The sequence below is a fragment of the Indicator indicator genome, chromosome 6 (assembly GCF_027791375.1).
Source record: "Indicator indicator isolate 239-I01 chromosome 6, UM_Iind_1.1, whole genome shotgun sequence".
Taxonomy (NCBI): domain Eukaryota; kingdom Metazoa; phylum Chordata; class Aves; order Piciformes; family Indicatoridae; genus Indicator; species Indicator indicator.
The window spans coordinates 28,770,133-28,782,900 of NC_072015.1; the positions used below are offsets into that span (position 1 = coordinate 28,770,133).

General features: G+C 40.4%; 1 protein-coding gene across 1 annotated transcript in view; it reads left to right on the plus strand.

Moving 5' to 3' along the window:
• PIEZO2 (piezo type mechanosensitive ion channel component 2) overlaps window positions 1–12,768 on the plus strand; it is a 137,662-nt gene that overhangs the window by 87,884 nt on the left and 37,010 nt on the right. The window contains exons 26-28 of the mRNA XM_054381538.1: window positions 4,478–4,581; window positions 9,703–9,814; window positions 10,249–10,314. Of these exons, the coding sequence (XP_054237513.1) occupies window positions 4,478–4,581; window positions 9,703–9,814; window positions 10,249–10,314 (282 nt within the window). The remainder of the gene's footprint in view (window positions 1–4,477; window positions 4,582–9,702; window positions 9,815–10,248; window positions 10,315–12,768) is intronic.

Here is a 12,768-nt window from a genome sequence, read left to right on the forward strand (position 1 = left end):
TGAGTTGAACCATGCTTTGAACTTCTCTGTGTTGGAAGCAGAGCAAGCTCATGATACTCCAGGCATTCTTAGGAAAATACCAGATCAGATAAAGATGTGTCAAAAAGAGTCTGTTTTGACCTCAAAAGCCTCAGCTCCTGCTCTACTGTACACACAATATATATGAAGGTGAAGGTTTGCCAATGCATTTTAAGATTAGTCGTAATTTCTTTTTCATAGACGCTCATCATCCATCTTTTTTTTATGGTTCCTCAGTCATTCTGCTGTCAGCTGCAGCAATCTGAGTACCACGGTAAGGCAACAAAGCTATTCCCAGGATTAGGCTGAGTAGGGCTCAGCTGAGTATCTCTGATCATGCTTCAGTGTGCTGCTGATGCCAGTTGTTTTATTGTTTCCATTTTTTGATGTGTTTATCGGAGAGCAAAAATCTGTTCAGCCTTGTGCACAAGAAATTACCAGCCTGGATCACTCCTAGCATTGTCACATTATGATATTTTAATGTCTGTACCCCAATCCAGGCATACAGTGCATTTCTTCCCTAAATTAGGGATTGGATAAACCAAGCAAACTGAGTAGACTGTAAACTCAAATCAGATATCTGTGATATCCTTCTGTTGGAATTTTGTTGAAGGCAATCACATATGAGCTATTTAATAACCACTGAAGATTTAAAAAAAATATTTAAGTGTAAAGCATTGATCAGAGCTAAATATGGATGTCTATATTGTGCCTGGTCATTTAGTTTAAGAGTTACTCTAGGGGGATTGGAGCAAAACTAGAAGTGGGTAAATTCAGATTGGATGTTAGGAAGAAGTTCTTCACCATGAGGGGGGTGAGACACTGGAACAGGTTGCCCAGGGAGGTGGTAGAAGCCTCATCCCTGGAGGTTTTTAAGGCCAGGCTGGATGGGACTCTGAGCAACCTGATCCAATATGAGGCATCCCTGCCCATGGCAGGAGGGTTGGAACTAGATGATCCTTGAGGTCCCTTCCAACCCTGACAATTCTATGATTCTGATACTTTTACACGTCTGCATAGAGTTTCATTTACCATTTGTAACTCCAGCATCTATATATTTGCCCACTTAGCAGGATGTCATATGCTTATTTCTATCAAGTCACAAATAATCTGTGCCTGTTTTATTTTTCTAAAGGGCACATTGCCACTTTAGAGAGACCTATCCCTTTTCAAAAGTCTTAACAAAAATAAACTTCTTGCCCTGTACTTTCATTAAAACAGGTCAAAACTATAATTTGCAAGTTTCTGCTGTTGAACTTCAAGCTATTGGGATTTTGAAGGAATGGGATAGGGTCTCCTGTTTATTCACCACTGGTTTTGTAATAAGAACTGCTCAGAGAGACACTGACTCTGGCTTTTATTTATTTCACCCTCATTATTTAATCTGCTATGTGGCAACTTGCTTTTTGTTATTTAAACAGTAAGAATTCTTGAAATTATTTGCTGCAATAATGCAAAACCTTGTGGGAAACATCATAGACCCTGATCCTGCCAACAGAGGTTGCCTGACACACTCCCTGAAACATGCCCCTGGCAGTAGGTGTTCCTGGGCATACAAACTAGGAATAGGCTGATATTCCCCATCTATCCATTTTGGAACACTGGGCTGTCACTGCAGCATTCTACTGTTCATCTTCATAAGCGGGTTTGTGTCTGTGGCTGTATAAATGTTTATATTGAAGATGCTCAAGCTTAAAGTTTTATGCCAATCCTGATGTTTAATTTAGATTTTTATTGTTATTTTTGCACCACTTGTAATAATTTTGTTATGCAGAGAGATATCTGATTTTGTATATCATAGGAATTAAAACACAATCATTGCACTTGAGTCTAAGTAGAACAGATGGGAAACATCAGTGAGGATTTCCTCATGGACATGCACTCACACTCTCCCTTTCAGGGAGGTATGGTTCCTCCTGTGCTCACGGATCACTTACGAAGCTGCCAAGGATCAGCAGGAGTTAGGGCCAGCTGTTTTAAGATCCTCAGCTTCTGGGCCACAAAGTTGGGTATGATGTAGTGCAAAAGGTAGTGCTCACAGCTGTCCTGGCTCCCCAGGATGCTCTTTCCCTCTGGGTGCAAGCAGACAAGATTATGCTGACTTCTCCTGCATGGCTCCCACCTCTGCCTCCTCCACCTCACCCCACAAGGAAAACCTGAAAGTCCCTTTTCTCAGAAGGAGAAAATTCCATTTTGCAGCAGGAGAGGGATCCCCAAACTCCGGTCTGGCCAGGAATGATCTTACTACTAATATTTGGTCTCTTTAGTAATCCCTGTAGGGATTCTTATTCCATTTTGCTGTGCATTATTGCTATTCAATCATATCTCCCCCGTCTTTAGCTGTGAAAGAGACAGAACTACTGTGTTGCAGTGTCCCCTCTGACACATTTGAACCTAAAATTTTTAGAGGGAGATCATTGTAGATTTGTCCAGGAGCTCAAAATCCAACCAGGTGCTACTCTGAGCCTGTGAGGAACTGCATCACAGCAGAGGCTTCCCCTAGATGTCAGACCTTAATCCTGCTGATCTTCTCTGTGAGTAATTTCTGTTCCTGACTGCAAGATACATTTTTATGAAGGGGAATTGCATTCATCTCTTTAATGCATTTAAATGGATATTCTTAGAAGGCCTTGTACTAAATAATTAATTTAGAATAGTAAAATAATTGAATTTGCTTTGTCCAAGGCATTTCAAAACTTTCTTTTCATAAAATCATAAAATCATTTTGGTTGGAAGAGAACTTTGAGATTATCAAGGTCAACTGCCAACTCTACCATTACAACAAGTCTCTAAGCAACACCACATCTCTGTGTCTTTAAAACCACTCCAGAGATGGTGACTGTGCTACTGTCCTGAGCAGTCAGGACAGTAGCACAGTCCTGACAGGACTTGACAACCCTCTCAGGGATGAATTTTTTTCCTAATAACCAACCTAAACCTCCCCTGCTTCAACATGAGGCCATTTCCTTTTGTCCTATCACTTGTAACTTGTGCGAAGAGAACCCCCCCCACACCTCACTCCAGCCTGCTTTCAGGTAGTCATAGACTAAACAAACCCAGTTCCCACAGCTTTTCCTCATAAGACTTGTTCTCCAGACCCTTCACCAGCTTCACTGACCTTCTTTGGACATGCTTCATCACCTCAATATTGAGGAGCCCAAAAGTGAATCCAGGATTTGAGATGTGGCCTCACTGGAGTACAGGGGGATGATCATTTCCTTAGTCCTGCTGGCCAGATGATTTCCAATATAAGCCAGGATGCTGTTGGCCTTGACCTCCATTCAGCAATTAAAGATGCTGAAGTGGACTCTGTCTCTTTGCAGGGTGTTCATTGATGTTAAAAGTCATAACTTGGCACAGGAGGGAATCTTTTAGTTAAAAAGATTATGACCCAGTAGACCAAATTTCACAGTCTTCTTGCCCTGAGGTTTCTGTGGTAGTTACGTGTGGTCATCTGTGTAGGAATCAAGGCGTGACTGAATCAGAGCTATTGTTACTTTTCCAGCAACTGATAATGAGGGTTAAATACAATTTTCTGTATAAATATGTATTGCTCCCTGTATCCAGAATGTGTGACTTTTCATCTCAGTAACTCTTCCTTTAAATATTTCAGCTTAAATGTGGAAATTGTTTCCCTGTTTTCACTGCTGAATGTAATGCTGTGATTTTGATTTTTCTCTTGCTCATGACCTTATTTTTCATTTCTTTTGTTGCCCTTCGTTGTTCATGTAGGCCTGTTGCCATCTGAGAAAAAAAAAAAAAAAAACAAAACAACCACCACATTGCTTCTGTTCAAGGATATAAGGCCTAGCTTATTCACTGTGCATCTTGACTGTATCAAGGCTTCAGAACCTTTCTGAATCCATGGGCAAAAAAAAATTGAAACTCATTTGTGATCACATTGGTAGAAGCCAAGTGATTTGTTTTAAACAAGCCAAGGTTTTCCATTATCTCATCAAAGCTTAAATGTTTGAAGAAAACACTAATACCATCCCATTCCATAGTTTAAAGGATGCCTCAGCATTTTAAAGAGAAGTTCTGTATTTTTTGCTAAGTGGCACTGTTTGTGTAAATTCATTTACTTGTCTGCTGGGCTTTTTTCTACTCCCTCAAATAACCACCAATTTCCAATTAATGTAGACATGTAGACTTAACTGCCTTTTTTTTTTTCCTAAAGAACCTAGTGACTTGATATACTTCAAGCTTTTTCTTTACATTTTCTTCACATTTCTTGGTGATGTTTTCCTTAGTTCTTGTGTTGTTCTCATTCATGCCCAAAGTATTGCAGACTAACATCAAATAAATTGACTAAGAGCTTTTCATCTCTTGCTTCTTCTCTGTTCCCACCACTCCTGGTTATGAGCTTTGAAATGACTGACTGGCTGATCATAGGCAGTCTTGAGGCAGCTGAGAATTGAACTTTTCCAAAAAAAATAAGAAAATATTTTGTTTCACTTAGTGGTCAGAAGTGGAAATTATTATTTGTTTGAGACGGACAGTGAAGAGGAAGAAGAAGAGGAGAAAAAAGAAGAGGAAGAGCCTCGGAAAAAATCTGCATTTCAGGTACTTTATGATAATTTGCTTTCTGCTGACATCTGAGAAAAACAAAGAAGGTATTGGAAATGCAATTTCTTGCCAATTTAAAATGAACTGTTCTGTTTTAAGCAAAGCCAAATTCCTATAGGAACTTCATTCACTCATGCTTGAGGAAAACAAAAATATAAACCCAGAAGTTAAGAATCTGAGCTTTGCTTTTTCTGCATTGCAATAAAGTCAAATGGGGAAGCTGAGCTGCCTCTGGCACTGCTTTATAAATGCTCTGGTTTGGAGTGGGTCTTATCATTCCATGAAGAAATAAATGACTTCTCATGGAAAAGAATACATACTCAATAAATAATATATTTTTAAATTATTGCTCTTAGTAGACCAGTGTAATATATCCTTGAATTACAAGGAGCTTAACATCTCAAATTATAAAAGGAGACCACATCACTTTCTCTCTTTTTTTTTTATCTCAGGGTAATATAAATTAATATATTTGCATTTTAAGTGAGTGGTGGTGTTGAAGGAAGAGGATATTGCAATGTTAAAAAGACAGCTGAGGTTTCCTAGCTGGGCTCCTAGTTGATATTAGATAGTACCAGGTATTGAATCTGCAGGCTTAAATGAAGAACTGGGGTGAAGAAGTTAGAGACATGCTCCTGCATTGCTTTAATCTTCATTAGATTAAAGTTTTGGTTGTGGAAGAAATATCACAGAATGTTTTCCAGTCTGTAACTTTAAAAGCTTAAGCAAAGGAGTAGCTGCAGTTGAATATTCAGATCAAGGTGCAGGCTCACAGCACTGCAGAATTAGCTCGTTACTGAAAGCCCAGCCCAAGAAAGAGCAAGAGCAAGAAACTGCCTCCATGCTCTTCCCTTCCTTATGCCAACAGCTTTCAGAGTTTCCCAGATGACATTACTGAATTACAAGAAGAAATATATTATTTATTTCACTGATGCCATGTGCCTGCAGTTTATATCTTTACATTGCATTGCCAACTGATTACATTTGTTAAAGTGCCTGCATGGTAATGACATGGAAAGACTGATTTCCTGACCTTAAGAAAGGTAAAACTAAATCTAGATGAAAAATAATGTGCTAAATAAGTTTTATCTTTTACTATCTAGACTGATTTTTTTGTGTGTGTTTTGTGCTTTAACTCATGTAGGACCCTAAAAATGACTCATTAATTTCTAGGTCATTTTTCTTTATGGTTTCCATGTAGGTATAGAGGGAAGTTTGCATTCTTGTTACTGCTGATTTTTTAAAAAAATTGGTGACAGCATTTTGTTCAGATGTGCTGGTGCCAAGCACTGAGATTTTAGAGAGTTCTAAACTTGAGGTCAGAAGCTAATAAGATTCCTTTATTTACTCTGGGTTATGGGTTGTTTTTTTTATTTGTTCCTTATTCTTTTAAGATGAGTCATGAAACTATTCATCTGAAGATGGAGGATTTGGAGTTTATTTCAAAATTCTGGTCAGATGTTCTGTAAAGGTGGCCAGTTCTGCCTGAAGACATTGGATGGCTTTATGTAGGAGAGGAGTTGTATAGAACAGAAAATTGGCTTTTGCTTGTGAAAAGCTTGATTGTCATTTAGTCTTCAAACCTTATTCACCTCCAATCCCCAAGCACATCTTAATAAAAATGCTGGCAACGTAAAGTTGTTTGTGCTAGAACCTGCTAAAGAATTGGTTTTAATTGCTGATTTTTTCCTTAGTGTAAGTCATGGGCAGTAGTTGCTTCAAGGGTTAAATTGGAGATTTTTATTTATTAGAGAATGCAGGCACTTGAGAATCTTCTTACTGAAATTTTATTGTGAACATCACAAATGGTCTTGGTCATATTGGAGTCTATTAATCTAAATTCATTCTTAGTATAATCCAGATGCAATTGTTCTGTAGGTGCTTGTTAATAATATTTTCTTGTTTTCTACTAACTGCTCTTGCTTTGTCCTTCTTTATAGAGAGCTATTGGGAAATTTGCTTCAGCCATTTTAGCCTTGCCAAAGTCTGTCATTAAACTACCCAAAACTATTCTTCAGTATTTAATCAAAGCAGGAAAGGTACTTGATGTTTTGTGAGTGACCCATCCCATAGCTCCTGTCCTTGTCTGCACTTTTCCTCTTGCTTGGATGATTAATAAAAATAATGACAGCCAAAGTTTCATTCCTAGTAAATGAGTAGCAACATTCCAAGTAAAAATGTTTCATACTTTTGGAGTGGTCAAGCCACAGGAAAAGTGTTTTTAAGTGCTCCCCTAGAGAGAAAATGCAGACCCAAATTCTCATTTTCCTCTGATATGCTGTACAAGATGGTCATATCAAGTTGCATGTATCTTATGGACACTGTGGTAATTGATCTCAGAAAGCTGGTAAATGGCTTGTAAAACACACATTCTGATCCAAACCTCCTTTTAGTTCTCTGCTGTTCTGGCCTTCATCACTATAAAGAGATTTGTTCATAGAATCACAGAATATATCTGGTTGGAAGAGACCTTAAAGATCATCCAGTCCAACTCTTGACCCAGCACTGAAGGGTCAACACTGAACAGTGTTCCTAGGCACCACATCCACATGCCATTTGAACACCCCCGGGGATGGTGACTCCACCACGGTGCTGGGCAGACTGTGAGAGAACCATTTCAGTGAAGAAATATTTCCTGATAGCCAGCCTTAAACCTCCCCTGGTGCAGCTTGAAACCATTTCCTCTAGTCCTGTTGCTTGCCATCAAGGAGGAGAGGCTGCCCCCTTCTTGCTCTAACCTTCTTTCAGGTCGCTGTAGAGAGCCATGAGGTCTCCCCTCAGCCACCTCTTCTGCAGACTGAACAACCCCAGCTCCCTCAGACAATCCTCATGGGACATGTGCTCCATGCCCTTCACAAGCCTCATTGCCCTTCTCTGGACCTCTTCTCCAGCACCTCAATATCATTCCTATAGTGAGATGCCCAGAACTGAGCACAATACTTGAGGTGTGGCCTCTTCTGTCTTGTCCTCCTTGAATACATTTAGCATTTCTTACTGTTGTATCATTTTATGGTCCATATATAACATGATCTTTGTAAGGAGTGTGTGTTAGATTGAGTGTACCAGGTGCAGGATCTAAAAGATACTACATTTAAAGTTTGCCCATATGTAAAAACTTAAAGTAATAACTAGCATATGTATGCACTCAGTCAGCATTTAAGGAATCCAGTACATAAATTTATTAATCAAATTTCCTTTCTTCATTCTGATCTCCTACCCTCTTCCAAATCTGCCTTTTAGCTCTAATTTTTTCATTCACACCCTGACTGTGGCTAGCATACAGTTTCTCAGCTAACTCTTCAAAAACAGATATCGAAAATTTCTGATTTAGACTGGATTTAAGGAAGAAAGTTTTTATGCCAAGGGGGATGAAACACTGGCCCAGCTTGCCCAAAGTAGATGCTCCATCCCTGGAACCATTCAAGGTCATGCTGGATGGGGCTCTGAGCAACCTGATCTAGTTGCAGATGTCCCTGATGAGTGCAGGGGAGGTGGACTAGATGACCTTTAAAGGTCTCTTCCACTGAAACCAGTCTATGATTCTATGATTCACTAAGTAGTGCAATATTAGTTCAGTATCACTTCAACATTCCCTCATACCACCATCATTAAAGACACCTATTGCAGAGCAAGGAGGAACCAGTGCCTCTGTTCACACACATTTTCTCATGTAGTGTTTGTTTTGAACAAGTCAAACCTATGAAAACAAATGTACAGACCTTGAGGGATTTGCAAGAGGACAGGTATCAAAGGCACCAAAATAATTTCCTTTCCATCTTGTATGCATTCACAGAACAGAACTTTAAATTCATTTAAAGTCAGTTTGACAGCTGTGAAAATTTGGTTTAATCTTCCAAAGCAATTTGTGCATGTGAATTTTAAAATCAGAAATAAACCAAGCAGAAATGTTACCATTCCCTCCTATGGAGAGCAATTCCAGCTACGCTGAGATCCATGTGTGTTCCTGTCATTGCTTGCATGTCTGTCTTGTGAATTAAAAGAGCTGGTTTGGTAGTGTGCTTTATTATCACTCTCCTGCCTGCAACCATGGCCTTCCCTGTCTCTGTTCCCAGCTATCACTGTGTAGAAATAGGAAACAACGCAGTGCCAATTAAAGATGATCCCCATAAGAGGAACAAAAGATCACCTTCTATCCTGAAGAGCTGTGGAGAAGATACAGTTACTTTAGTTTCTGTTATTCACATTTTATATGGTATAGGGAAATAATTAAAAAAAAAAAATGATGAGTGTTACTGCTTGTTTTGGTAACCTTTCTTCACAGCCTGAAGTTTTTTGTAGTTGTTTTGGGGTTGTTTTGTTGGTTGTTTTTTTTTTTTCCACTGCCATAGCACTCATAAGTATTTTGAGCCAATTTCCATGCTTCATGTAGTCATACAGGTCAACAGACTGTTGATCTGAGTGTTGTGAGCAGGATTTATGGCCCCATAAAATCCTCTACATATGTAGGTAAGTTTTACTGTTGTCATTTCCCAACTGGAAAAACAGTAGCAATGGGATTCCGAAGAGACTTATAAGAAAAGGAGACTTTATCAAAATCAGGATTAAATTTGAGGAGTTCCTTATTGCCATGTTTGGGATTTTGGTGTTCAACTGGGGATACTCAGAGGGAAAAAAAAGTAAAATACCTGAAGTATGAAAAGTGTACAAGCAGAAATACCTGTACTGAGATATCACCACATCTTTGGACGCTTTAGTTAGTTGATTCCAGCAATTTCTCCTGAAGTTTCCATCACTCTGCATCTTGCCTATAAAATGATAAAGTAGAAACATTGAATTAAACGGAGAGATTCAGGTGAAGTAGCCTGTATGCACAAGAGGGTATTAGTTCCCAAAGTTCAGAGCATGAATTTTTGTGGGTTCCATTGAAACTTGGTTCACCCACAAGTGTTTTCACGTTTGGTTTTATGCTTGCAAAAATAGCACATAAAAACTCAGCAGATCTGCAAGGGAGGTGTTTGATTTGGGATTCAAAAATATTTCCTTACCCCTGCAGATCTGAATGCGCTCACTCAAACTGTATAGTCCTGCTTGTGGCTTATTCTGTGGCTTACTCTCGAAGCATGATGAACTTGAAGTAAATGGGTTTGTTCCTTCCAGTTTGTTTATCAGGCCTGGATTACTGACCCTAAAACAGCTCTCCGGCAGAGACGCAAAGAAAGGAAGAGCTTTGGCAAAGAGGAGAAGCGAAGGCGAAAAGGGTCTGGGGATGGTAGGTAGACTTTTGTGTTTGAAGAAACAGTGTTGACTAGGGCCCTGGTAGTGAAAGGCAGCTGAGCTTCAGAAGACAAGCTCTGGTTAGGAACTGGAAAAATGGCTTGCTGTCACTCTATGCCCCAGCCCATAGCTGTGTTTACAAAGGCCTGTGGTGATAGGACAAGGGGCAATGGCTTTAAACTAGAGAAAAGCAGATTTACATTGGATGTTAGGAATGGGCTCTTTACCATGAGGGTGGTGAACACTGTAACAGGTTGCCCAGGGGGGTTTCCCCTCACCTGAGTCCTTTAGAAGTGGAGATGTGCTTTCTGATGTTGGGTGAGGAGCCATTCTCTACTGCTTAGTAACAGGATTTTCTAGATCAAATGTCACTTACACCCATAATTCTATAGGTATAACCCTCACTATTTCACTCATTGTTTTCAACAGGTGGCACTGATGCCGACTGTGAAGACAGTGAAGAGGAGCCAGTCAAGAAGAAATCTGATGGACCAGGTATGAAGGCAGGAGGGTTTCTCTGCTCTTGTAATGCAGTTGTGACTAGTGTCATACCAGAGAGACAGCCTTGCAGTGATCCCAGACTTGCATAAAAGCCACAAAATCAGCTCTTAACCTGTGCAGTGAGAGCTTCCTAACTACCTTCAGATTTGCAAGTCCTGAGCATAGGAACTTCTGCTCCTGGACTGTCAGGTGCTACCTTCATTCTCTGCACACATTAGTAAACACATCTGCAGGCTCAGACTCCATCACTTACTCTATATTTTACTGGCAGAACAATTTACACCTTAGCTTACATTTCACCCCAGGTTGCATACTGCCCTGTGTTAAAATCAGTGTCTGAAATCTCATTATTAGCACAAAGACCTTGTGTTCTTTTAGTGTGTTTTAGCAAGCTTAAGACAATACTTTTGTTTGGTGCTCTCACATTCAGCAAGGTACCATAGCCTCCTCTATAAATTGAGGTTTTCCTAATCTTACATGTTCTAATTCATCACCAGACTTATTCCTACAAAGGAATGTAATAGATCATAAATCTAAGCTGGGCTCTGTTTCTAGCTTGACTAAAATAAGAAAACAGACTTTTCCTCCTAACTATGTCTTCATTATGGCTTATCTTGAGTGAGACTTACAATCTTAGGTCTGTTTGGGTTGGAACAGATGTTTAAAGGTCTAGTCCAACCTTCCCAGAGTAAACAGGGACATCTTCAATTAGAGCAGGTTACTCAAAGCTCTGTCCAACCTAACCTGGAATGTTTCCAGGGTTGAGGCATCTACCACCTCTCTGGGCAACCTTGGCCAGTTTCACCATTTTCATTGTAAAACAATTCTTTCTTCTATCTAGTCTAAATCTGCCCTCCTTTAGTTTAAAGCCATCACCCCTTATCCTGTCAGAACAGGCCCTGCTAAAAAGTCTGTCCCCAGATTTCTTACAGCTCCCCTTTAAGTACTGAAAGGCCACAAGAAGGTCTCCCTGGAGCCTTCTCTTCTCTGGGCTGAACAAGCCAAACTCTTTCAGCCTGTCCTCACACCAGAGCTGCTCGAGCCCTGGGATCAGATCATTGTGGTGGCCTCCTCTGGAACTGCTCAGCAGGTCCATGCCTCTCCCGAGCTGGACTCGGCACTGCAGGTGGGATCTCAGCAGAGTGGAGCAGAAGGGCAGAATCCACTCCCTCTACCTGCTGCCCACGCTGCTTTGGGTGCAGCTCAGGACATGATTGGATTCTGGGCTGGGAGCACATGTTGCCAGCTCATGTCCAGCTTTTCATCCATCAGCAGCCCCAAGTCCTTCTCCACAGGGCTCCTCTCAACCTCTTCAATCCCCCAATCTGTATTGATATCAGGAACTGCCATGTCCCATGTGCAAGACCTTGCACTTTGCTTTGTTGAACCTCATGAAGTACTTCTCAAGCTTGTCAGGATTGTCAAAAATCTTCACTTTCAATATATTCAATGTCTTCTCCATCTAAAACTGGTTCCCACAGTTCTAGTTGGAATTATATCCCTGAGTGTGCCACAGGGTAGAAGATGTTTACAGGTTGCCCAGGGAGGTGTTTGGGGCCCCATCCCTGGAGATATTCAAGGAGAGGCTCGAAAGGGCTCTGGGCAGCCTAGTTGAGGATGCCCCTGCTTACTGCAGAGGGGTTTGGACTAAAAGACCTTTGGAGGTCCCTTCCAACCCAGACCATTCTGTGATTCTGTTACAAGGATGTGGGCATTGTCCTTCCTCACAAGATCAGTGGTCTCAAATAAACAAGTTGTGTTGCTATAGAAGGGGTTTGGTGGGGTTTTGGGGAACCGTCTTTATTTGTAACTTTCTGGTGATTCAGTTCCTTGCATTAAAGCACTGAAGTGAATCACTCAACAGCATCTCCAGGGGAATACTGTTGGTGCTACACAGGAGTTAGGGAAAGAGAAGATAGTTAATTTATATTGGAAACAGTCAATTTAAAGTGCTTTGTTGAAATACTTTGAACATTTCTAGGGAATTTTCTTAAAGAAGAGTGTTGGGGAAAAAAAATGGCAATTGTTAATGAAGCATTAGTATCATTATTACGCTTAGATGAAATCCTGTCTCACACTGAGAAGGCTTCTCTGCACTTAAGCCTTGAAGTTAGAATAAGAGTTTCTGCAGAAAATAAATATTTGTTTCCCTTGAGTCTCTGCAGAAAATAAATATTTGTTTCCCTTTTGGAAGATGTTCAGATGCAATCAATCCCCAAAAGATTATTTTTAAGAAGTCTGGAAGAACAGCAAAGCTACCAGAAAACCTCCAACAGCATTAAAAATGTGTATTTCAATCACCTCCATCCCAGGGAGAAAAATGACCTTTCAGGTTAGCCTGGAAGAGCTTGGCAAAGTGCTTGTGGTGAGACTACACCGTGCCAGCGGTGGTCATTGATACAGATAATTTTAACCTGAGAGCTGCCAGTAGAGAGGAAGAATGTGGGT